The 24,473-nt window shown below is 49.1% G+C and overlaps 4 protein-coding genes across 4 annotated transcripts in view; 2 read left to right on the forward strand and 2 right to left on the reverse strand.

Annotated features, from left to right (window-relative positions):
- Acer1 (alkaline ceramidase 1) overlaps nt 1-5,868 on the reverse strand; it is a 26,707-nt gene extending 20,839 nt beyond the window's left edge. Inside the window, exon 1 of the mRNA XM_028755429.1 lies at nt 5,749-5,868. Within this exon, the coding sequence (XP_028611262.1) occupies nt 5,749-5,868 (120 nt within the window). The remainder of the gene's footprint in view (nt 1-5,748) is intronic.
- Nucleotides 5,869-12,360: 6,492 nt separating this feature from the next.
- On the forward strand, nt 12,361-17,945 carry Clpp (caseinolytic mitochondrial matrix peptidase proteolytic subunit). The gene is made up of 6 exons (XM_028763528.1): nt 12,361-12,604; nt 12,696-12,767; nt 13,346-13,442; nt 14,747-14,934; nt 15,529-15,634; nt 17,602-17,945. The coding sequence occupies exons 1-6, from the start codon at nt 12,419-12,421 to the stop codon at nt 17,769-17,771; spliced, it is 819 nt and encodes a 272-aa protein (XP_028619361.1). The 5' UTR covers nt 12,361-12,418; the 3' UTR covers nt 17,772-17,945.
- Nucleotides 17,946-19,339: 1,394 nt separating this feature from the next.
- On the forward strand, nt 19,340-21,308 carry Alkbh7 (alkB homolog 7). The gene is made up of 4 exons (XM_028763785.1): nt 19,340-19,564; nt 20,535-20,708; nt 20,810-20,934; nt 21,098-21,308. The coding sequence occupies exons 1-4, from the start codon at nt 19,361-19,363 to the stop codon at nt 21,258-21,260; spliced, it is 666 nt and encodes a 221-aa protein (XP_028619618.1). The 5' UTR covers nt 19,340-19,360; the 3' UTR covers nt 21,261-21,308.
- A 113-nt stretch (nt 21,309-21,421) lies between these two features.
- On the reverse strand, nt 21,422-24,465 carry Pspn (persephin). The gene is made up of 2 exons (XM_028763798.1): nt 22,017-24,465; nt 21,422-21,928 (listed from the first exon to the last, which is right to left on the reverse strand). The coding sequence occupies exons 1-2, from the start codon at nt 22,168-22,170 to the stop codon at nt 21,612-21,614; spliced, it is 471 nt and encodes a 156-aa protein (XP_028619631.1). The 5' UTR covers nt 22,171-24,465; the 3' UTR covers nt 21,422-21,611.
- Between the last annotated feature and the right edge of the window lie 8 nt (nt 24,466-24,473).

The following is a 24,473-nucleotide window of genomic DNA, read 5'->3' on the forward strand; positions in this document are numbered from 1 at the left end:
CCTGCTCCTACCTGCTCCTACCTGCTCCTACCTGCTCCTACCTGCTCATGTTTGCCTGGGCTGTGTATCTCCCTTGTTCTACATCGTAACAGGCTCTTGGGGCTGGAGAAATGGCTCAGCAATTAAGAGCATTTGCTCCAATTGTAGGACTCAGGTTCAGTTCTCAGCACCCATATCAGACAGCTCGCAAGAGCCTGTTTGTCCACCATTAGGGCATCCAGTGCCTTTTTCTGGTCTCTCTCTAGGCATATAGCATGGAACATTTATGGCATATGCTTACCCAAACACATAGACATGCAAACGCAAACACGCATGTGCAGATAAGTAAAGAAATGCACTCTCTGGGAACCTGGGAGCTTGAAAACACCCACTGTCCACAGTTCCACTTGAAACTTCCTAAAGCATCCGGCAAATCCAAAGCTATCGAACCAATTCAAACAGGTGCAAACTGCTATGACTCCCAAGTTTGGCCTCTGTCCTACTGAAGCCCTTGACATCTGGTCCTTTCCATAGGTCTTGCTTGGCTCTTTCAGCCCCTGCCCAGACATCAGGCGTCCAGCTGACCTCCTGCTGTGATGATCAAGCACCAATAGCTCCCCAGAGTTCACAGGATAAAGGATGCATCCCTCAGCAAACTGCTTCTAGTTTGACCCTGGTCCTATCCTCACAGCAACCTGGGCTCTGAATTCTTCCAAGTGACACACTGTTTTCCAACAGGCTGTGCTTTTTCACATGGGGCCTTAGTAAGTGCCCTTCTTCCAGGCACCATGGTCTCAGTTTTCACCCCCATCATTCCCATCACTCAGCCTCTGCCTTGTGCCTCAGACACACAGGCTCGTCTGTGTGTTATTTCTTCTGCTTGTCCCAAGCCACCCACATACGCACATGCACACACACATGCACACACACATACAAACACACACACATACAACATGCATACTTACACACACTCACACATGAATACACACACAATCACACACGTACAACATGCACACACATACAACATGCACACACACACATATACAACATGCATACTTACACACACTCACACATGAATACATACACTTACACATATAACATATGTCATATATATACAACATGTACACACTCACACATACACATGCACATACATACTCTCTCTCTCACGTACACACTCTCTCACATACATCAAATTAAAGTGTGACAATCAATACTCTTGCAAAGGACCTGAGTCTGTTTCCAACACTCATGTCAAGCAGCTGATGACCACCTGTGTGTCCAGTTTCAGGGGATCAGAGCCCCCTGACTTCTGAGGGCACCACACTCACATGCACACACACACACTTCTGCTCATACATAATTTAAACTAATTTTTAACTTTTTTGGTTACAGGGTCTCTTTACATAGCCCTGGCTGTCCTGGAACTCACTATGTAAACCAGGTTGGCCTCAAACTCACAGAGAGTCATTGACTTCTGACTCCAGAGTGTAGAGATTAAAGGCATGGTTACCACTCCTGGTCAAAATAAATCAAAATAAATTTGTTTAATGGGTATGGTGATGTATGCTTTCCTTTAATCCCAGCACTCTGAATGTGGAAGCAGGTAGATCTTTGTAGTGAGTTTGAAGCTAGCCTGGTCTACTTCGTATGTTTCAGAACAGTCAATGTTATGTAGAGATACTGTGTCTAAATACATGTATATAATTGATTAATTATAATTAAGAATAGACAAGCTGGGCGGTGGTGGCGCACGCCTTTGATCCCAGCACTTGGGAGGCAGAGGCAGAAGGATCTCAAGCTGAAGGTTAGCCTGGGCTATAGAGCCGACCCTGTGACAAATCCAAACAACTCATTCTCCAGCTGTGGGCTGTGGCTTGTGAAATCACTGTATTGTATATGAAACTTTTGGTGGATGCCCTCTGATCATGTGCTAAAACAAAAGCAGCTGCTTGTTTTATTTTGTGTCTGTGCATCTGTGTGTGAGGATCAGTGGTGTGTGGTTTGAATGAAAATGCCCCCATAGGCTCATAGGGAGTGGCGCTATTAGGAGGTGTGGCCCTATTGGAGGAAGTCTGTCACTGAGGGTGGGTTTTGAGGTTTCAGATGCTCAAGCCAGGCCCAGTGAATCCGGATATAGAACACTCAGCTCCTTCTCCAGTACCATGACTGCTTGCATGCTGCCATTCCTCCTGTCAGGAACATAATGGACTAAACCTCTGAATTGTAAGCCAGCCCCACTTAAATGTTTCCCTTATTAAGAGTTGCCACAACAGCCAAACACTAGGCAGGGCCAGCGGAACCCTGCAGAAGAGGAAGAGGAGAAATGTAGGAGCCAGAGGAGTTGAGGACACCATGGAGAATATGGCCTACTGAGTCAATTAAGCAGCGCTCATAGGGGCCCACAGATGCTAAAGCTGCAATCATGGAGCCTACATGGGTCTGTGCTAGGTCCTCTGTGCATGTGTTATGGCTGTGTAGCTTGGTATTTCTGTGGAACTCCTAACAGTGAGAGTAGGGGTGTCTCTGACTCTTTCACCTGCTCTTGGAACCCTTCTCCTACTGGAAGGCCTGCTCTTTTCTGAAGGGAAACGGGGGAGGAGTGAACCTGGGGGAGAAAGGAAGTGGGGGCAGAGCTGGGGGAGTGGAGAGAGTAGAAACTGCAGGTGGAACAAATTGTATGAAAGAAGAATTAAAAAGAAAAAAGAAAAGGGAGTTCCTGTGGTCATGGTGTCTTTTCACACTAGTAGATACAATAAGACAAACAGACAACCTCTGGGGTTGTTCCTCAGTGCCTTAAATAAATTTGTTTAGTGGGTTCTTGGTTCTGTTTTTTGAGGTGGGATTTCTCACTGGTACCCTGTAGCCCAGGCTGGCCACAAACTCTCTCTAGTAAAGGATGGTCTTCAGTTCCTTAGTAACATCTGCTGGCCCAGTGCTGGAATGGCACGCTGGAATGCTCCAGAGGATACAACTGCATGCATGTAGTAACACTGGCAGTTTCCACCCATGTCCCAGGCAGTGTGACTGCATGACTTGGTTTTAAATCCTGTCTGTTGAGGTGATTTCTTACGTAAAAATAATTGCCATGGTGCACTGACTGACCAAAGCTGGGCCACAGTTCTCTCAGTCCATCTACTCTGCAACTGGCAAACTGTCTTCATGAAGCAACAGGAGAGGGGAGAGCCCACGTCTACTAAAAGCAAACTCTCTTTTTCCTTTTTTGACAGGGTCTCTTGTAGCCTAGGCTGGCCTCCAACTCACCATGTAGCTGTGGACCACCTTGGGGACAATCCTCCTGCCTCAGTTTCTGGAGTACTGAGATGATAGGTGTGCACTATGATCCCCCCCCCTTTTTTCTTTCCTTTCCCTTCCCTTCAATTTCCATCCTGTTCTTTTGACAGACTCTCACACTGTAAGCCAAGCTACCCTAGAACTTACCCCCTAAACCTGGTGGCCTCAAACTCCTGGCAATCTTCACCTCTCCTTCCTGAGCTTGACAGGCTTTAGCCACTACCACTCCTAGCTCCTTCCAATAAAGCTTTATTGGCTTATAGCCTTATCAAGGCTCATTTACATTCCCCCTGGGGCACTCTGCCTTGGCACAATGGAAATGATCCCTGGAAAAGCCTTCCCTGTTCACACAGCCGGAAACTCTCACCAACTAGATCTGCTCTCCAACCTCTATACATGCACATGTGCACGCACACAACATAAATAAATAAATAAATAAATAAATAAATAAATAAATAAAATGTATTAGAGAAAATTAAAAATAAGGTCAGATGTGATGGCAGACTGTAATAGCCTGTGATAGCATTGGAGAGGCTGAGGCAGGGAGGGGTTGGGGAAGATAGCTCTTGAGCTTGAGGATAACCTGGGCTATATAGTAAGCCCCAAACAAAAGGAAAAAACAAAAGTCAAATGAATTCATGCTGGGGGAGTTTCATTCTCATTTTGTGAAACAGTTACACTACAAATGGAAATGTCCCATTGGCCGAGGTTGTGAAGTCTCCCCGCCCAGTCTGTGGAGTGCTGGCCCTTTAGAGAAGCTGACAGGAGCATGCCAGCCATTTGAGAGTGAGATGCCCAGGCCCTGACAAACCTGATTCAGTATTCTCCTGGGATCTTTTATAGGGTACCCATCATAGTGAACTGAGATGCTCAGAGAATTTCTGGGTCACAGGGCATCTGGAAAGGCAGAGAGAGGAACTGTAGAAGCCCATCCCTCTCCAACCTCTCCCATAGGATAGTCTCAACCAACTCCAATAAGTGGATGGAAACTGAGAACTAAGGAAGACCACAGAGGAACAAGTCTCTCACTGTGGGATTCTAGGCAGGAGTTCCACCCTGAGCACACCCTACATGTCCTCACTGGGGGTTCTAGGTAAGGACTCCACTCCTGACCATGACCTCAGCCCCTCACTGGGGGTTCTAGGTGGGAGCTCCACCGCTGAACTATATACAAAACTAGAGAACCAATTTTAGTGGTTTGATTTTATTTTTGTGAGTCTTGCTTGTTCTTGTTTTGTTGTTTTGTTTTGTTTTGTTTTGTTTTGTTTTGTTTGAAACAGGGTCCTCACTGTGTAGCCCTGACAGGCTTGAACTCACAGAGATCCACTTGTCCCTGCCTCCTGAGTGCTGGGATGAAAGTTTTTATTTTGACATAGACTTTTTATTTTGACATAGATTGTCCCAGCTAGCTTTAAACTCTCAGCAATCCCACTTTTTCAGCCTCACTAGTAGGTGGGGTAATGAACATTCCTGTCTCATCTGTGCTGGCAATTTCCCATACAAAACTATTTTACTGTGTGTGATTCTGTGTGTGTGTGTGTGTGTGTGTGTGTGTGTGTGTGTGTGTTGGGTTTGCTAAGTTGAAGTTCAAAGTCTAGGTTTAAGCACCAGGGTGATTTGCAGCCTGTCCTTCACCCCCTGAAGCACCTGCTGCACAGTGAGACACCCCTCTAGGCGTCTCCCTGTCTCCCCATGAGGCTGTGTGGATCAGATGAGATTATGAAGGTGAAAGGTTTATACAATGTGCACACAGCAAGCACCGAATAAAAGCTAGGATGGGTGTGGTGGGTGCGGGCTTCCAGTCCCAGCATTTGGATCCAACACCAGAGGACATACATGGCAGCTCCTCTGGGCTTCTAGGGAAGAACCTGCCTCCAGAAAAGGGACTCGATGAGATCCCTTCCTCGTGGCTAAGCAGCTCTGTGTTTCAGGAAGCTAAAGCAAGCTCATATGGCCTCCTCTAGTTGCCTGCATCTTTCCAGTTTCTCCAACAACTGTATCACTGTGTACTAAGTACTGAATACTCCTGGTGTTGTGTGGTATCAGGTATAGAAAGATAAAAATCGGAGTGGTTCAAATAGGATCGTGAAAGGGAAAACTGGGATGCATTGATCTTGGCTGGAGGTTGCAGATAAAAGGACAGACATCCTTACTTCTCCCAAAAAGCCTGCCTAGGTCAATCCTACTGATTCAAAGAGCCTCCTCTGGGGGTTTTTAAGGCTGCTGGTGTGCCCACCATCACAGCCCCATCCCTCAGAACTGAGTCTAAAACCCTGCCATAGATCTCAGTTCTACAGGAAGATTAATGAATGGATACAAGCTGACCCACCAGGCTACACACACACACACACACACACACACACACGCTCAAATAAGATTCCCCATGGAGGAGATGTGGCTTAATCCCACATCTGGTAAACCACATTCAGCAAGCTTGCCCCATCCCACCCTTCTCAAAGCCCCTGCCCAGGCCCTCACCGTATTGTAGAACTCAGCCACCAATTCCGAGTGCTGGAAATTACTCTCACACCAATCCACTTCAGAGCTCTGATAGGCAAAGATGCTGGACATCTTTGCTCTGTTGCCCGGCGCATGCATCCTGTGCCTGGCAGAGGTGCGCCAGCTGAGAGAGCGATCCTAGGAGTGCCCAGCCAGGGAGAGGTGGAGACAGAACAACTCAGAGCCCTGGAGCATGCTGAGAGGAAAAACCTGCTGGGTGGCTCCCTATTGCACCAGGGTAGCCTGGCAGATGTGCACAGTAGGGCACTGAGGCTGCCCTAAGCAACTGCTGAGGGGCGGTTTCTTTGGGTTGGGCGACAGTGAGCAGGGAGGAGGCCTCCCAAGGTGGCACTTGAGGAGCAAGCCACAAGGGGACTGACTGCTTTAATACTGTGATAATAAGGGGCTAGTGCTGGGCTTAGGGCATAAGCACTCAGGTAACACACAGAGCTCAGAGGCCCATCCCAGCACTCACAAACCAGTGTGGTGGTGACATCTGCGCAAGAGGCAGAGACAGGAGGATCAGGAGATTAAGGTTGGTCGTGCTGCATACTGAGGCCTTGTCTCAAAAGAAAAGGTAAAGTCTGGTGGTGGCAGTACACACCTTTAATCCCATCACTCTGGAGGCAGAGGCAGGCAGGTCTCTATGAGTTCGAGGCCAGCCTGGTCTACAGAGCGAGTTCCAGGACAACTAGGGCTACACAGAGAAACCCTATCTTGAAAAAATGTATAAATTAATTTAAATAAATAAAATACAATAACAAAATAAAATCTTAGCCAGGCATGGTGGCATATACCTTTAATCTGTGAGTTTCAAGCCATCCTGAGCTACATTGAGAGTTCCAGGCTGGGCTACATAGTGAGACCTGCCTAAAAAAAAAAAAAAAAAAAAAAAAACCAACCTAAAAAAACAAAAATAGAACTGGAGATGCAGCTCAGTGGCTGCAGGGGATTAGATTGTACCTAGAATCTGTAAGGACTCTGTGTTCCATCCTAGTACTGAAAATCACATATATGTATATATGTGTGTGTCTATATGTATATATATGCACATTTGTGTATATGTGTGATGTTTATATATATGTGCATATATTTTATGTGTGTATATGTGTATGCATATATATGTCCATATATGTATATACATATGTGTGTATATGTGTATATAAGTGCATCTATAAACATGTATATGTCTATATATGAATTTGTGAATAATGAATTGTACATGTATGGATATATATGTGTGTATACATATTATACATGTATATATGTGTGTAGATGCATGTGTATATATGAACATATGTGCATATGTGTACATATACTTGTGTGTATATGTATGCATATGTGTATATGTATATGTGTGCATGTGTATATAGAGGTGTGTATGTATATATATATATGCATTGTATGTGTATATGTAAATAGATGTGTATACACATGTATATGTATATATGTATGAGTATATACATATTCGTATATGTATGTTATACATCTATGCATATGTATATGTGCATACACATATTTCTATGGATGTAGTATATACGTATGCATATGAGTGCATGTGTATTGTGTATGTGTATTTGTGTGTGCATATATGTGTGAATAAACATAAGGGTATGTGTCAGTGTCTGATGCTCTTCACCTCAAGTCCCTCTGCCTATCTGCTCACAACGTCCCCTCTTATCTTCTTTGCTTTTCAAATTCAGAGTGTGTGTATGTGTGTGTGTGTTGTATGTGAGGGCCTGCAGGACACATCTGGAGATCAGAGGGCAGCTGTGTGCAGTGAGTTCTGTTCTCCCACCTTTACACAGCTTCCAGGATTGTCTTGAGCAGGAAGCATTTTTTTTAATATAATTTTTTCTTTTTCTTTTTACAGGAAGCACTTTCATTTCGTGAATCATATGGTAAAGGATGTTAATTTATTACATCCTGTGTGTGTGCTGGAGGCCAGAAGGGAGCATCCATGATCTCTTCCATCACTTTCTTCCCATCCCTTTAAAGCAGTGTGTCTTCCAGAACCTGAGGTTGATGTGTCACCCCCCAAGCAGTCCCCAGCAACCCTGTCTCTTCATACTCAGAGCTGGGGTGACTGTTGTTTTTGGGAACACCTGGTTTGTTTTGTGAGTGTTGGGATCTGAACTCTGTTCTCAAGATGATGCACAGGGGCTGTAAACCAACAGCCCTCTCTTCAGCCTCTCCACCATGCTGAAGAGGCAGGGTCTACCACTGAACTTGATGGCATCCTTCTGTCTCTGACTCCCAAGTGCCGCGGGGAGGAGGGGTGCAGGCATTGAGCCCTGCATTCATGTGGATGCTGAAGCTTAAAAGAGAACGCTCAGAGCAGGTACTTACTTCCTGAGCCATCTCCCGGAGATGCCCTTGAGTTCCCCATCTCCTTGTCTACACTTCCCAAGTGCTGGAATGACAGGCATGTGCCAGCAGGTCAATAAGTCCTTCTCTTTTTTAAATTAATCTTTTAAAAAGTGAGTTCTTAAAGCTATTACATGTGCGCATGTGCCTTTGTATGTGCACAGGGATGTAACGCCCTCAGAGGCCAGAAAGGATGTTTGATCTGCTGGAGTTACAGTAACAGGAAGTTGTGAGCTGCTTGCTCAGTGTGGGTTCAGTTTCCAGGTCCCCTTTGAGAACAGCCATTTGTTCCCTCACAATGCAGTCAGTTCCACCGAAATCAGCCCAACACACCTAGAACCTTTGAACTTGACAATCTGCCAGAAGTCCCAGCTAGTTCCAGGCGTGTTGGTACACACCTGTTCCACCACTCTGCAAGTGTGTAGGCAGGAGGATCAGGAACTCAAGGTCATCATCCTAAGCTACCCGAGTGAAGAGACCCTGCTGTGTCCACATCCACAGCGCCTGCTGTGTCCACGTCCACAGCGCCGGGGCTCTCTTCCTTTCTTCTCCATCCTTCACACTTGCTTACTTATTATGTGCGTGTGAGAGATCGAGGGACAGCTCACGACAATTGGTTCTTTCTTCTACCTGTGGGTACTAGGGATTGAACTTGGATCCTTGGGTTTACCCTGGGGGCTCTCACTCACTCTTGCCTTTTCCAAGTAACTCACAAACTTGATTCTCCTTAGAAGGTGATGGAATGGAACACAGTGTAATAACACACACCTGACAACCCAGAACTATAAGGTCATCCTTGGCTATGTAGCCAGTAGCAGGCCAGGTGAGTTACAAGAGACCCTGTCTCAAAAAGAAGCATAAAAACCAACCAAAGAGAGACCTGCAAGGCTGGGTGTGGCTATGCACAACTTTAATCCCAGCACTCAGGAGGTGGATCTCTGGCCACTCTGGTCTACAGAGCGAGTTCCAGGACAGCCTGTGCTACAGAGAAACCTGTCTCAAAAAAGAGAGAGCCCTTTAACAAAAGGGGAGGGGGAGGGTCATAAGTCACCTGAGGTTGCCACAGCCTCTCCGCTCTTGCACTGCTACAGCTGCATAACATTCTGACCATTGTTGGTATTCTGATACCATCACTAAATGTGGTCTCTGAGTACAAGGGGCACAAGAGATCAAAAATCAAAGTGCGTGGTGGGGGTGCTCCACCTACCAAGTTTTGGAAAGTGGTCATCTGTGCTGGATGGTGCTTCTGCCATGCTCCGGTAACTAATGAAATATAAACTCACTCCTCACCAAGCCAGACTGGGGTGGGAAGGTTTCCAGGTGTGCTGTCCAAGGTGAGTGACATCTATTTCACATCTCTCAGGGAAAAGTTCACACAACTTTCTTTCTCCCTTTCTTTCTCTTTCTTTTCTTCTGCTTCTCATTATCCTATTGTCCAGGCTAACCTTAAACACACTAAGTAGCTAAGGCTGTCCCTGAACTCCTGATCCTCCTGTCTCCACCTCTTAAGTGCTGGGTTAACAGATTTGAACCAGCATATTGGGCTCTCTGAGACTTTCACAGCAGTGGCGGCTGTCTTGCCCAGAGAACTGATTCCCACAAGACAAGGATGAGCCATGTCCCACTAGTGTCATGTTACATAACTCCACTTTCAAAACCAGTGAGTTGGCACTATTGACATCTGTAGATTTTAATCCGGTTTCAACAGCCTTGACCTGTATTCCTTGGGGTTTCTCACATGTTTCCCTGAGTGCTCTCTGTGTAAGCTACACTGTTGTGAGCTTAATTAGCTTAAATACTAGATTCAAAGGAAAGGCTGTGGTGGCTCATGTCTGTCAGCCCAAGCCCTAAAAAAGAGGCTCTGGAATTGAAGGCCAGCTTTGGCAACATAGTAAGTTCCAGGCCAGCCTGTGCTCTAGCACCCTGTCCCAGATAGACAAAAATCACCAAATGAGGAAATTGTATAACTCTTTTTTTGTTTGTTTGTTTGTTTGAGACAGGGTTTCTCTGTATAGTCCTGGGTGTCCTGGAACTTACTCTGTAGACCATGCTGGCCTCAAACTCAGAAATCCGCCTGTCTCTGCCTCCCAAGTGCTGGGATTAAAGGCATGCACCACCACCGCCCGGCGGAAATTGTATAACTCTTTAAAGAATAGAAAGCAAACTCCAAGCCCTCTCCAGACCTTCAGTTTGATTGAAATGGATTTCAAGGAAAAGATAGTTATTGCATTCTAGAAAGATCCAATTGCCAGACAAAGGCTTTTTGCCTTAATACGTATGTGAAAAGGAATAAGACCTATTAGCAGTGAGCCTGGCTTGGTGCTGCATGCCCATCATCTCAGTAGTCCTGAGGCTGAGGCAGGTAGATGCCATGAACTCCAGGCTAACCTGAGCATATAGAGTGAGAGGCTCAACAGCTTAGAGCGCTTGGTATTCTCGTTTAGACCTGGGTTTAGCTCCCAGAACCCACATCAGGCAGCTCACCACCTTTTGTACCTTCAGCTCCGGGAGATCTGACGCCCTTTCTTGGCCCCTGCAGCACTTATCCACATTAAAATACATATCCACAATTAAAATAACAACAAACCTTCAAAATCAACAAAATACTTGTTATTGGGTTTTTTGCTTGCTTGCTTGCTTGTTTTTGATACATGATCTCTCTATGTAGCCCTGGCTGCTCTTGAGACTCCCAATATAGACCAGGCTGACATCAAAGAGAGACAAGATCCTCCTGTTTCTGCTTCCTGAGTGCTGGTCACCCCATAGCTCTTATGCCACTAGTGCACCGGCATCTACATCTTGCTACCAGCTGCAATACTCAAGATCCACACCTGAATAAGACCACTGATGTCTTTTCTCTCCCAACAGACAGCATGTCACCTTCTGGTACTATAAAATTGAATCAGCTGGGAGGAAGTCTCCAGGTCAATTCCAGTTTGGTTTCTGCGTGTCCCATAACCAAAGTGACTGGTGTCTTCAGTAACTGAGTCTTGTCATCTGATTATGGTGGGCAACCAAGAGTAATGGCAAAAGCTTGCGTTGTTTGGAGAGCTCTGGGAGAAACATTTCTGGCTTTTATGCAATGTAAAGATACAAGTCGCCCAGCAGTGGTGGCCCACGCCTTTAATCCCAGCACTTGGGAGGCAGAGGCAGGCGGATTTCGGAGTTCGAGGCCAGCCTGGTCTACAGAGTGAGTTTTAGGACAGGAAGGGCTACACAGAGAAACCCTGTCTCGAACAACCAAAAAAAAAAAAAGGATACAAGTCTCCAGTTACACAAGTGTATCTTCCTCAGGGAACACAGCAACTGCTTTAAGTAATACTTACATCAGATTACAATTAATTGAGAAAGTTCCAGAATGTGCCTGGGGTAGTAGCAAAGCATGATGTCTCAGCCTGATATAGGTGTGTTGTAAAGGAGCCTAGCACAGGGCAGAGGAGAGGACATGTGGGAGAAAATGTGCCCGCTAAGAGTTGCAAGGAAGACAGAGAAGATGAGTGCAGAGGTGATTGACAGAAAGCCATTATGTTGCCGGTTCGATGACTCAGTTTCACCTCTTCCAAGGGCCTCCAGTTGCTGAATAAGGAAGCAACGTGGGCACAGGCGAGGCAGGTATGGCGGTGGAGGGAGCTCCTGGGATCTTGGTCTTGTGGTGTCAGATCAAGGTAGCGGGCACGGTATTTCTCAAGGTATAGGACCGTGCACATGGACAGTAGGAACTGTCCACCTACCGCCCAAGTTTCACTTGGAATGGTGACAATAAAGGAACGTTTCTAGAAAGCGAGCACCCTCTGAAAACGAATACAGGTGTAGCGAACGTCCGGTACTTCTGTCAAGATCCAGGCCTCCTCTCCTATCTGAGTGTTCACAATGCCTAAGCTACATTGTTCAATAAGTCCCCCAGCGAGTAAGTCCCCCAGCGAGTCCTGATCTCTACTTTAGGTTTAAGTCCCGTTCCCAAGACAGAACCCGCCCCTTTGTCTAGCAAGCCTATACGCGGGAGTCACGAGCGCAAAGCAGCTGGGAATTGTAGTTCTGGAAGAGGAATTGGTTACAGGCCAGCACGTGGACCAGAGGATTGCTACGGGAGCGATGTGGCGGGCAGGTGTCTCGCCTAGGCTCTTCTCACCCCTCCATGAGCTTCTTCCCGCGTGGGCACCAGGAACAGCGCAACATTTTTTCGGCTCCGCCTATTCCGTTCTCGGAAGTGGACGAGCCAGCGACTCCCGCAAAGCACGCCGGGTGTTGTAGTTCCGGAAGCCAAGCCGGGGTGCGCGGCGGCATGTGGCCCAGAGTGCTGTTGGGGGAGGCCCGGGTGGTTGCGGGCGGATGCCGCGCTCTTTTGTCTCGCCTTGCTGTGCGTTTCTCCCCGCCATGGACTGCTGGGAACGGCTCACCGCTGCGGAGGAGCCTGCATGGTACTGCGACGCGAGCTTTCCCGCTCATCCCCATAGTGGTGGAGCAGACGGTACGGGGACCGATAGGGACATGGCGCAGAGGCTTGTAGTCGGTCGGCGTGCAAGGAACGCTGACCTTTCACCTCTTCTTTTCCCACGAAGGGTCGAGGCGAGCGCGCTTATGACATATACTCGAGACTGTTGAGGGAACGCATCGTATGCGTCATGGGCCCGGTGAGCGACCCCGGTCCTTTTTCCCCCCCTTGTCAAGCTCTGTGTCATATGCTCCCATCTTCGTCCCTCACCCTTGATGACCTCCTAGACACCTAGGCCCTAGTCCCTGACCTTAAACATTCTTTTTTTTAATTTGAGCAAAATTCTTGCTTTGTAGTTCAAGCGTTCCCCCACCTGTCCATCGTCCTGCCTTAGCTTCCCAAATGTTGGGGTGTGAAATGTACATTATTACCATAGTCTGCTGTTATTAGCTATTCTTTGTTTCGTTTTATTATGTGGTCTTCTGAGACAGGGTCCCAGGTTGGCCTTAAACTCCCTATGTAGCCGACAGGACATTTGAGGCCGGGATGAGGAGGCCTAAACCACTCCAGGTTTAGGCAGTGCTTAAACTCAGGGCTTTGTGCCTGCTAAGAGAGCACTCTATCCCAGCCCTATTGTCAGCTCAAGGTCTTCCGCTATCTGAGGCTTCCTGACCCAACTTCCTGTGCTGGAAATTTCTAGTTCCCAGGGCCTCAGCTCCTTAAGCTCTATCCATCCCACCTTCAACCTGAGGATACCTCTGCTCTCCCCACCTGCAGATTGATGACGGTGTGGCCAGTCTGGTCATCGCCCAGCTGTTGTTCTTACAGTCTGAAAGCAACAAGAAACCCATTCATATGTACATCAACAGCCCAGGTAAGCCAGGATAGCCTGGTTGTGGGGATGTGGGGTCAGAGATAGACCCTTTGGGGAAGCCCTCTTAATTTGAGGCCAGGGTGGTCTACATGGTGAGTTCTAAGATAATCAAAGCTATACAGAAACCCTGTCTCAAAACACAAGAAAGAAACTTAGGCTTTTTTCGTTGTGTGGTGGTGGTGAATGCCTTAATCTCAGGACTTGGGAGGCAGGTAGATCTCTAAGCTTGAGGACAGCCTAGTTTACAGAGTGAGTTCCAAGACAGCCAGGGCTACACAGAGAAACCCTGCCTCATCAAAACAAAACAAATTAATTAATTAAAACCACTCCAGGGAGGTCTCTCTGGCCTGGAACTTTCCAAGTACCCTAGCCTAGCCGGTCAGTGAGCCCAAGGATCCTTCTGTCTCCACCTCCCCAGTGCTGGGACAGGCATGTGCTGCCATGCCTACTTTGTGGGTGCTGGGAATCAGAACTTGGGTCCACATACTTGTAGAGCAAACATTTTACCAACTGGGCAGTCTCTTTAGCTTTGAGAGTAGCCAATTTTAAAAGAGAGAGAGAGAGAGTGAGCAAGCTAGAGCTTCATTCTTCACTCTGTAGCCCAGATTCTCTGCAGGCCTTAGGGACTCAGCTTAGCTGGGATGGTAGGTGTGAACCACCACATTCTGCAGAAATAGTTCATTTTTAAGAACAATATTAGGTTACATTTATTTGTGTATGGATGGGTGAGTGCATGCCACTCTGTGTGTGTGTGTACGGAGATTAGAGGACCACCTGTGGGTTGTCCCTAATACAGATCCATGTGATATGGACTCTTCCCCATCCCGTGGGTCCTGGGAATTGAATTTGGTTTGCTAGGCTTGGTGGTGAGTGAGCACCATCACTGGATAATGCTGCTCAGCTGCCCGAGGATGGGCAGTTAGCTGCCCGAGGATGGGCAGTTTGGATGATTAGACACCTGGCAGGCTGGCAGGCAGGCACTCATCGTCTGTCCTCTCAGCAAAGCTCCCTGTGGACAATGAGAGTGCTCACCTCTGATTTATGCTGGCCCTGTGTGCCTCAGAGTGGTCGTGACTAGCCTTACATGTTGATCATCTGGAAGGTGGCTAACAGCCTTTTGATGCCTTTTATTTAATTCTGTTATCACATGTACATGTCTGATCTTAGCTAAATGTGGATCAAAGACCCTCTTTGTTACTCCTTTTGTTGTTACCCCCTCCCCTAACAATGTTTGCCCTTGTGGCTTGCTGGAAGGGTACTGAGATAAGATCTCCCTGGACCCTTACTTGTTCCCTCGCCTACAGGTGGTGTGGTGACTGCGGGCCTGGCTATCTACGACACAATGCAATACATTCTGAACCCCATCTGCACATGGTGCGTTGGACAGGCTGCCAGCATGGGCTCCCTGCTCCTTGCTGCTGGCAGCCCGGGCATGCGCCATTCACTGCCCAATTCCAGAATCATGATCCACCAGCCCTCCGGAGGAGCGAGAGTGAGTGTCCATTCCACAGGGACATCTAGTGGGTACCAGAACGAGAGTACTCTGCTTTTGTTTGTTTGTTGGAGACAGGGTCTCAACAAACTTGTGCTGTAGTTCACTGTGTAGACCAGGCTGGCCTCTTAACCCACTGAGATCCTGCTGTCTCTGCCCCCTGCTGCCACTGCTTTGAGAGTAGAATGCTTCCTCAGGAGTAGAATGCTTGCCAAACAGAGGCAAGGCCCTGGGTTCCATTTCTAACACCAGAAAGGATAAAAACAAAAATAGAGCCAGGCGTGGTGATACACACCCTTAATCCCAATACTGAGACAGCAGAGGGAGAGATAGGCTGATCTCTGCGAGTTTCAAGCCAGCTTGGACTTCATAGTAAGTTTCTGGAACAGCCATAGTTATGTAAAGAGACCCTGTCACAAAACTAACCTAAACTACACTAGAATAAAATAAAATAAAATAAAAATAGGTCAGTGGGAAGGAGATACCCTCAGAAGCAGAAGGTCAGACACACAGGGATGTCTCCCTCACTAGTGTCCCATGAGAGGCTCCTCCAGCTGTGAGTTTCATCTTCTTCCTTAACTTACTGCTCCTCAGGGCCAAGCCACAGACATTGCCATCCAGGCAGAGGAGATCATGAAGCTGAAAAAGCAGCTATACAACATCTATGCCAAACACACCAAGCAAAGCCTGCAGGTGATCGGTGAGCACCCAGCCTCACACAGCACACACTGGGTCATCAGCATTGTCCTGAAGCAGGGCTTCCCCACCTGGACAGTCAGAACCAGACTGCTATAGTGTGGTCACGCTGGGCCGTGGAGGATGTTCAGTAGAATCCCTGACCCACAAATGCTCTGTGCTTGGGCCCCTGTGGCTGTGGCAGAGCTCTTGCCTAGAGTGAGCCCTTTCCCACTGAGGGGTTAGGGGTGTGGTCAGGGGTGGAGCCCCAGTCCGAAATTCCCCAATGAGGACTAGGGGTGTGCCTTAAGGATACGTTTTTTAACCTTTCTTTCACCCTTCTGATTCATTTATTATTATATGTGTGTGGGTGTTTTTCTAGCTTGTATGTCTGTAAGTGGCGTGTGTGTGTGTGTGTGTGTGTGTGAGTGTGTGTGAGTGAAGTGCCTGTGGAGGGGAGAAGAGGGTCTAGAATCCCCTTGAAGTTATAGATGGTTGTGAGGCATAGTGGGTGCTGGAAATCATCTGGGTCCTCTGCCAAAACAAGTCCTCTTAACCACTGAGCCAACTCTCCAGCCCTGGGGGAACATTCCTGGCCTGACATGGGTTCTCTGTCCCCCGCATCACAAAACAAAAGCATATTCCTAGCATATTGGGAAGAATTCCCTTCGGTTTGAATCCCCAGTTCTGAGCCCTTTAGCGAGCTGAGTCTGTTGGCACCCACCTGTCACCCCAGCTGGGAGGTAGGCATAGAGAGTCATGAGCTGTGGACTGGGCTTGAGAATGTTCTGGGCCTCAGTCTCAGTCACAGAAGCTGGCTCAGCTGTCCTGTGCTACAGAGCTTGTTTTGATGGGGAGAAGGTAGCAAGGGCTAGTTCCCTGGTGTCTGTGATATTTAATTTTTTTAAATAGTTGATTTGGGGAGCATACACCTGCCACAGTGATGTGTGGAAGTCAGGTCAGTTTGTGCATATCGGTTTTCTATTGACACCATGTGAGGAGTAGTGATGGAATTTGAGGTCATTAGACTTGGTGGCAAATCCCTCTTCCCATTAAGCCATCTTGCTATCCCTCATGCCATTCTTTGATGTATCTTGTTGCTGGTCACATATGTTCAATCAGCCAGAGCACATACATAGCACATTCACCACATAGCACTCACTACGTGACCTTTTCCTAGTTCCATTGTATTGGTGTGTGAATGGGCATGTGCAAGCTATGGCATGTAGAGTTTAGGGGACAGTGTTCAGGAGGTGAGTGTCCTCTACCATGTGAGTCCTGGGACCTGATTGTATTTGAGTAGTCGGTAAAAATTAAGTCAATGTGGTGTAGTGATGTAGACCTCTCATCCCAGCACTTGGCAAGTGCAAATGGGAGAATCATGAGTTGAAGGTCATCCCTTTGAGGACAGCCTGGGCTACATGTAGGTGATCCATGTCTGAAAAAAACAAAAAAATTATTTTTTACTACTGCGGAGACTGAGTCACAGAAGTTCCCAAGCCCCATGGGGAAGGATTGTCAGAGTAAGCACATGTCTTCTGTCACTCGGGAGCTGGAAACAAAACGTCATTGGCTAGAAGCTAAAATGCTAGGAATGTGCTGCTCAGTCCTGGAGGCAGGAAGCTCAGCAAGAGCCAGGGCCTGGAAGGTGACACTTCTGTGCTGCTACCAATTCCTGACACTAATGGCTCCTCCACCTTTGGTTTCCTGGAATTGCAGGTGGTCCTAGGTATGAAACTTGGGCTCTGTATGCGTTAGGAAAGTGCTTAACCATCAGAACTCCTCTCTTTTTCTTTTAAGACATGATCTTGTTTGTATCCCTTCTGCCTTTGCCTCCCAGATGGCTTTCTTTTCCTCATAAGAGCACAGATCCCATGGTAGGCTCCCTCGTGACTCCATAAGTCATGTCATGACTGGTAGGGCCTTCAACCTAGGAATTTGGGGAAAGCATCCCAGGTCTCTACTCTTACCCACATATACTGCTTTCCCCAGAGTCAGCCATGGAGAGGGACCGCTACATGAGCCCCATGGAAGCCCAAGAGTTTGGCATCTTGGACAAGGTCTTGGTCCACCCACCTCAGGACGGGGAGGATGAGCCAGAACTGGTACAGAAGGAGACTGCCACAGCTCCGATGGACCCTCCCGCCCCGGCAGGCACCTAAGGGCCTGACTTCCTCTCCACAAGTATGAAGACCAGACTGAAGACTGCTATACTTCTTTTGCTGGGGCCAAGAACGACCCCTGGAGGAGATGTGGGTTGAGGTTGCCCTCAAAGCAGGGCAGCCTGCCTGAGACACTGTGATTTTAAATTAAATCTTTGTGGTCTTTGTCCCATGTCTGAAGCACTTTCCATTACTTCTCCAAGACAGCAGGCCTCGTTTACGTTAAAAAACCACTTCTTCAGTCAGCAAACCCTGGCTGTCCTGGAACTAGCACTGTAAACCAACCTAGCCTCAGACCCAGATACCCACCTGCCTCTGCCTCCTAAGTGCTAGGATTCAAGCTGTACACCATCACACCTGGCTGTCAGCAGACCTAAGCCTTATACTACCCCAAAGTCAGCAGGTAGAAAGATGGTTTTATTCATTTATTTGTGATTATGTGTGCATGTGAGTGCAGCACCCATGGGCAGAAGAGGGTGTTGGGTCCCCTGGAGCCTCCCTGTGGGTTCTGGAAGTAGATTCTTACCCGCTGAGCCGGGGCTCTGCACCTAGGGAGTTGAGTTAGGGTTTACCAGAAGCTACCACCAACTTTGGATTGATCCTCAGACCTATGAGACCTGGCACTGGTGACTCAACAGGTGACAAAAGTCTTAGCATTTTGTCGCGGGCTCCAAAAGGCAGCCGAAGCCAGAATGTCAGGAAATTTTTATGGAGTTTTACTAAAAATGGAAGCAAGAGGATCAGATATGTAGATGTAGCTAAAAAAGGGGGTTGGACCAGTGTATGGGATGAGGGCAGGTGCCACATGACCCTATGGAGGTCAGAGGGTCCTAAGTGCACTTCAGCTTGTACTGTGTTTGGGAGTCCTGGAGATAAAAGCCATCATGCTTTCTGGCAAGTGCTAGCCGTTTTCCTAGGTCCAGTTTATTAGGGTGGTGTGGAAGAAAGTAGACTTTTTTCTTTTTAAATTTATCTTACAACATTTAGGTGGGGATTGAATTTTGTTTTTCGTTTTTGTTTTTTGTTTTGTTTTTGGTTTTTCGAGACAGGGTTTCTCTTTGTAGCCTTGGCTGTCCTGGAACTCACTCTGTAGACCAGGCTAGCCTCAAACTCTCGAACTCAGAGATCCGCCTACCTCTGCCTCCCAAGTGCTAGGATTAAAGGTGTGCACCACCACCGCCCGGCGGGGATTGTATTTTGAATATCTTATTTTGTGGACAACATCTGAAACTCAGGCTAGCTTCAAACTCAAGGGCTGACCTTGGTGTTACCCTCTTTCTCCACCAGGGTGCGCTGTTTGACTGGCGATAGGCTTGCGTTAAGTTGGTTGACTTTCTAACCTTGGCTTTGCCCCACGTGACCCCGAGCCTCGGTTCGCTCTTGTTCTGCACCTCACCAATCTATGACTGCTTGAGACCGTGCTCAGGGCCGAGAGGTGGGACAAGCAGTAGACCGACTTAGAGCACAGCTAATAGGATGTGAATGCGTGCTTGTGTCCGGTGGGAGAGCCAATAGCTGCCGGGCGTGGTGCAGTGCCAGCCAATGGCTGGCGGGGGTGTGGCTCAACCTTGTGCGGTCCGTCCCTGAAGATGGCGGGCACCGGGAGGCTGGCGACGCGGTTGTTTTCTGGGTGCGGCTGGGTGCGCGGCTCGGACTCTGCTGTGCTGAGCCGCCTGCGTGATGAGGCCGTGGTGCATCCGGGCTTCCTTAGCCAGGAGGAGGAGGACACGCTGACACGCGAACTGGAGCCCCAGTTGCGGCGCCGGCGCTACGAGTACGACCACTGGGACGCGGTGAGTGGGCGGGGCGGCGAGCTACAGGGACGCCCACTGGGACGTGATGAGGGGGCGCGGTCCTCGGAGGGGCAGAATGTAGAGCTGAGACCTAGGCAGGCTCGGCCAGATTGGAGACGGTGTGTTCTGGGCAGTGCCCAGTGTAGGTTCGGGTGGGACCAAGTGACACGGGGCTCCGACTGCTGCGTGCGATCAGTTTCTCTGGTGTGGGACGTGACGGGTGCTGGGCAACTCCGGAGTAACAGTGTATCAGAGGAACAGGGAACCAGTTCCCTGAGCTGTTGCCGGTGGGCAGGAGGGCAGAACTGAGCCCGACCCCTCACACACACCATACCCTGTTTCCAGTTCTGTGGATCTACCATCGTCCTAAGGGAACAGGGCTGATCTTGATGCCAGGGGAAGGCCTGCAGTTGCGGGGTTATGGATGGTTCTTAGAGCAGGGGAAGGGACCAGAGCCGGAGAAGGTGAACCGGCAACAGCTCAGGGGGATAGAGCAGTGCAGTATTACAGTGGGGGCAGATCACTGGTGGGCTTTACCAAGAACAGGGGCTGTGGCGTGAGGCTGGGCCCGGAATAAGAAGGGAGAGTTTTGGTGGACACCAAGGAATGGGTAGTGAGGACAAATATGTCACTTCAGACATGAAGTTCTGGAACTGAGGGGCACTGATGACAAGATTAGGAATAGAAAGCAGACTTGGGAGAGGGAGTTCTAGCCATTGGGAATTACACTAGGGACTTGAGGTGGGATCAAGTTGAGACTGGAGACTGAGATACTGAATATTAGGGTGTCCAGGAACCACTGGGAATCGAGATGTGAAGACCAGATGCATGGTTGAAACCTCCCTGAGCCGTGCTTAAAGGCTGGGTTGTGAGCTAAAGCTGGGACAACTGCCTGTCCTGTACTGTGCCCCTCTGCATCTCGTTTTCCTGTCCTGGGAGTTCCCAGTTATGACTTGAGCTCTCTGTACAGGCCATCCACGGCTTCAGGGAGACAGAGAAATCCTGCTGGTCTGATGCAAGCCAGGCCATCCTGCAGCGGGTCCGGGCAGCTGCCTTTGGTCCTGATCAGACCCTTCTATTCCCCGTCCATGTGTTGGACCTGGAACATCGGGGCTACATCAAGCCTCACGTTGACAGTGTCAAGGTGGGCAGAAGGCATCCCGTCAGAACTCCTAGTCAGGTTGGCGGTGGGCAGGAGGGCAGAACTCAGCCTGACCCCTCACACACACCATATCCTGTTTCCAGTTCTGTGGATCTACCATCGCTGGCCTTTCCCTGTTGTCTCCAAGTGTAATGAAGCTGGTGCACACACAGGAACCTGAGCAGTGGCTAGAACTGTTGCTGGAACCAGGTTCTCTCTATATCCTAAGGTACGACCTAGCCTAGAGCCCCCAGGTGAGGCCAAGTGTTTCTAACAGCTCTTGTTTCTGCTCTCATAGTGGAGGAAGTCACCACCACCACCCAGAAAAAGTATAGAAATGCTGAAGGGACAGACTTCCTTCCATCCATCACTTAGCCTCTCTCTTCTTGCAGGGGTTCAGCCCGATATGACTTCTCCCATGAGATCCTTAGAGATGAAGAATCATTTTTTGGGGAGCACAGGGTCCCCCGAGGCCGACGCATCTCAGTGATTTGCCGCTCCCTCCCTGAAGGGATGGGGCCAGGAAGGCCAGAAGAGCCACCTCTAGCCTGTTGATCTCTCCACATATCCTCTGGACTTGCAAATAAAATAGGGAAAATGCTATTCTGGGAATCTTCCAATTACTGTCTGCTGGGGCTGAGGCCCTTAAGAGAAGATCAAGGTCTCAGGAGTCACATAGCATGGTGGCTGCCAGGGTGTACCCATCACACATACTCTTATGCCCATGAGAATATCATTTATTGCATTCACTACTGATAAGAGAACAAACAAGCAAACAAAACCACACAACCAGGTCCCTTCCCTTCTCATCTTCTTCACTTATGCAAATTTCTGATAAAGTCACCTGAGCCTTCAGGGCCCAGGCTGCCTCATGCTTGTGAGTCTGAGACACCGGACTGGACTCCTTCAGCCACCACAGCCACAAGCCGCAGCTGAGAGGTGCGGCAGCTGCCGCCAACGGTGATGATCATCAAGGAAGGTCACATCAGCATAGCTGGTGGGCTGGCAGCAGGGTCGGCCATGGGCTAGACCCTGCCCTCGAAGCCGGGCCAGTACCAGACTGTGCTGGGTACCGGCCTCTTGGGGACAGCTGCCAGCACAGTATCGGAAGATGACCTTCTCCTCTGAGGCATAGCCCAGGCCCAGCTCAGCCACTGGTAGGGTCAGGCTCCATAGCCGGCATGAACCACCCAAGGCTCTTGGAAGGCGGACATGGTTGTTACCTAGTGCAAGGTAGAATAGGATGGTGAGACAAAGTGAGGGCTTTGAGAGAAGGAACTGGGGAGTTGGGAGGCCCGCAGGAATTCTTACCCTGATGGGACTTCCGGGTCCCTCCAGTCTCTGCCATCTTCCCAGATGAGAACTTGCCTGCCACAGGAGCCTCTTGAAGATGAAGGGCCCAGCCAAGGCCCAGGTGCAAGGACAGGAGCAGCAGAGACATGATCCAAAGTCTTCCTGCAGCCATTCTGACAGCAGGCCCCAGGATGCTGAGAGACCTTGGTGCCCTGAATTTATTCCCTGCCTGTCCTGGGGATTAAAATCACTGCCAACACCACGTCCCAGGGAAGCTCTGGGGGTCCCACCCACCTTGTCCCCACAGCCCTAAGGATTGATGGCTTACCCACCCAGACATTCCATAGACCCATTTCCGACAACCTGATGTCCCTGATTTATGAGTGTCACACCATCGGCCAGAAGCAAGTCCAGAGCTGGCTACCAACCTGTGTCCCCACCCCACCTGCTATCAGTGGAGGAAGTACAGGGCGGTTGGGAAGAGGGCTGTTCTAAGTTTCGAACTGGAGTGTGGCCATGTGGGACCAATAGGGACTGGGAAGGGCACATGGCAGGTAGAGTCAGTGGGCACCAGTCCATCTCAGCTTCAGCCAGGATTAAGCCATCATGCCCCTGTCTCCGGGCTTGGCTGAGACAGCATCAAAACAGGAAAAGGGAGAGGCTAGGGGATAGCCAAGGGCTGGACTCCCATTCTTGGAAGGCCAACCTGTGAAGGCATAGCTATAGCCTGTCAGGGCTTTGGAGTATTGGAGACAAATCATTCCCAGAAAGGCACAAGTTCTGCACAGACTTCTGAATCCATGAGGCCCAGCAAGTGAACAAGGGCAGCAACAGACCAGGAACTTTGGAGACGAAGGACTAGAACTAATGCTGGGTGTGACAGTGCATGGGGTAGCCCTGTGCTCGGGAAGCCAGGGCAGGATTGTTGAAAGGTGAGGACACCATAGGCTCATAGTAAGCAATGGTACGAGCTTGGCAGGTAAAAGCCAGCCCAGGTGTGAACTGCAGAATCCACATGGTAGAAGAGAACTGACTCTCAAAAGTTGTCCTCTGACCACCACACGCATATGGTGGCATACACGTGCTGCACAAGACACATGAGTGAGAGTGCTGTCTTTAAGAAGACAAGGTTTGGAGCTGAGTTTGTAGAATGCTTGCTGAGCATCAACAAAGCAGCTGTGGGTTCCATCTAAGGCACGGCACAAACTGACATGGTACATGCTCATCATCTCGGCACAGGGAAGGCCGAGGAACGAAGATCACCAGTTCAAGGCCAGCCTGAGCTACTTGAGACCCTTTTTCAAAAAGGAAACAGCTTTCAAAAGTCACTTGAACTAGGTTCCCTTGAAGGGAAGGTTCTGTCCTTAAACACAGGTGCACACCCTGCCTGTCCTAGGGTGGATGGCACCTTAGACCCAGGCCCAAAAAGCCAGCAGACAACTAGGCAGGGATGTCCAGTGAGCATGGACGTTCCTAAGGACTAGCCCCCTTTCTCAGGCATTCCCAATCAACCAGGGCTGGTGGGACTGAGTTTGCACTGGTGTCCAGCTGCCAGTGAGAGAAAGCTCTCACTTCACCCAGGCTGCTCAGGACCCAGCTTTCAAGGTGGCAGCTGAGGCCAAGCACCAGCCAACGCTATCACCACCCAAAAATGTAAAGCACTTTCTCCCCAAGCAACGCCTGGCTGGCCTGGATAAGACATATCACTGGGCTTGTCAGGAGATAAGGGGGACCCCAGGAATGTCACTTGGAAATGGAAAACAGCATCTAGGTGCCAATACCAGGAATAGGTTGGATCACAGAAATCAATAAGGGAAACACCCAGACAGAACTACACACTAAAAGTGGCCTGGGTTGTATTCAGGGAATGTGACATTCATCCTAGCATTTGGGAAACTGAGTTCCAGGGAGTTCCAGGGTAGCCTGGGCTACAGTCCAAGACTTTGTCAAAAGACAAAGTAAAAGAGCCATGCATGTCAGTGATACATGCCTATCATCCCGAACTCCAGAGGTGGAGGTGGGAGGGTCAGTAGTTCAAGGCCAGGCTCAGCTACAAAAGTTGAGAGAGGACTAGGGACGGAGTAGCAGGTGCAACAATCCCAAACCTACACTCCTGGAGGAGTGCTGGAAGCTGAGCATTTCCCAATGCATGCCACCATAAACCCACACACCACACTGACCCTAGGTAGGGACTAGGGTGTGGTGGCTCAGCAGTGGAGCCCCTGCCTAGAATCCTCCAGCAAGGGGCTTTTGGTGTGGTTAAGGGTAGAAGCCCCTGACTGCCTAGAATCCCCCAATGAGGGGCTGTGAGTGTGGCCAGGGCAGAGGCCAAGTGAAATGAAAGCGGTGAAGACTGCACAGGGACAAGTCCTGGCTGTGAGCTGAGCTCAGTGAGCAGGAAGGCTGTGTCCTGTAAGGACGGGGGCTCCAGGAGAGCAGGGGTGACAGTAATGACTCGCACTCTGGGTCCCCTCA

Source organism: Grammomys surdaster, unplaced genomic scaffold (genome assembly GCF_004785775.1).
Source record: "Grammomys surdaster isolate TR1022 unplaced genomic scaffold, NIH_TR_1.0 62, whole genome shotgun sequence".
NCBI lineage: Eukaryota > Metazoa > Chordata > Mammalia > Rodentia > Muridae > Grammomys > Grammomys surdaster.

Bases quoted from the DNA above. Each gene is read 5' to 3' on its own strand.
- Clpp (XM_028763528.1), top strand. From the start codon at position 12,419: ATGTGGCCCAGAGTGCTGTTGGGGGAGGCCCGGGTGGTTGCGGGCGGA. The intron at 13,443-14,746 runs GTAAGCCAGGAT...CCTCGCCTACAG, and splicing joins TATGTACATCAACAGCCCAG to GTGGTGTGGTGACTGCGGGC. The intron at 15,635-17,601 runs GTGAGCACCCAG...TGCTTTCCCCAG, and splicing joins GCAAAGCCTGCAGGTGATCG to AGTCAGCCATGGAGAGGGAC.
- Alkbh7 (XM_028763785.1), top strand. From the start codon at position 19,361: ATGGCGGGCACCGGGAGGCTGGCGACGCGGTTGTTTTCTGGGTGCGGC. The intron at 20,709-20,809 runs GTGGGCAGAAGG...TCCTGTTTCCAG, and splicing joins CTCACGTTGACAGTGTCAAG to TTCTGTGGATCTACCATCGC. The intron at 20,935-21,097 runs GTACGACCTAGC...CTCTTCTTGCAG, and splicing joins GGTTCTCTCTATATCCTAAG to GGGTTCAGCCCGATATGACT.
- Pspn (XM_028763798.1), bottom strand. From the start codon at position 22,170: ATGGCTGCAGGAAGACTTTGGATCATGTCTCTGCTGCTCCTGTCCTTG. The intron at 21,929-22,016 runs GTAAGAATTCCT...ACCTTGCACTAG, and splicing joins GACCCGGAAGTCCCATCAGG to GTAACAACCATGTCCGCCTT.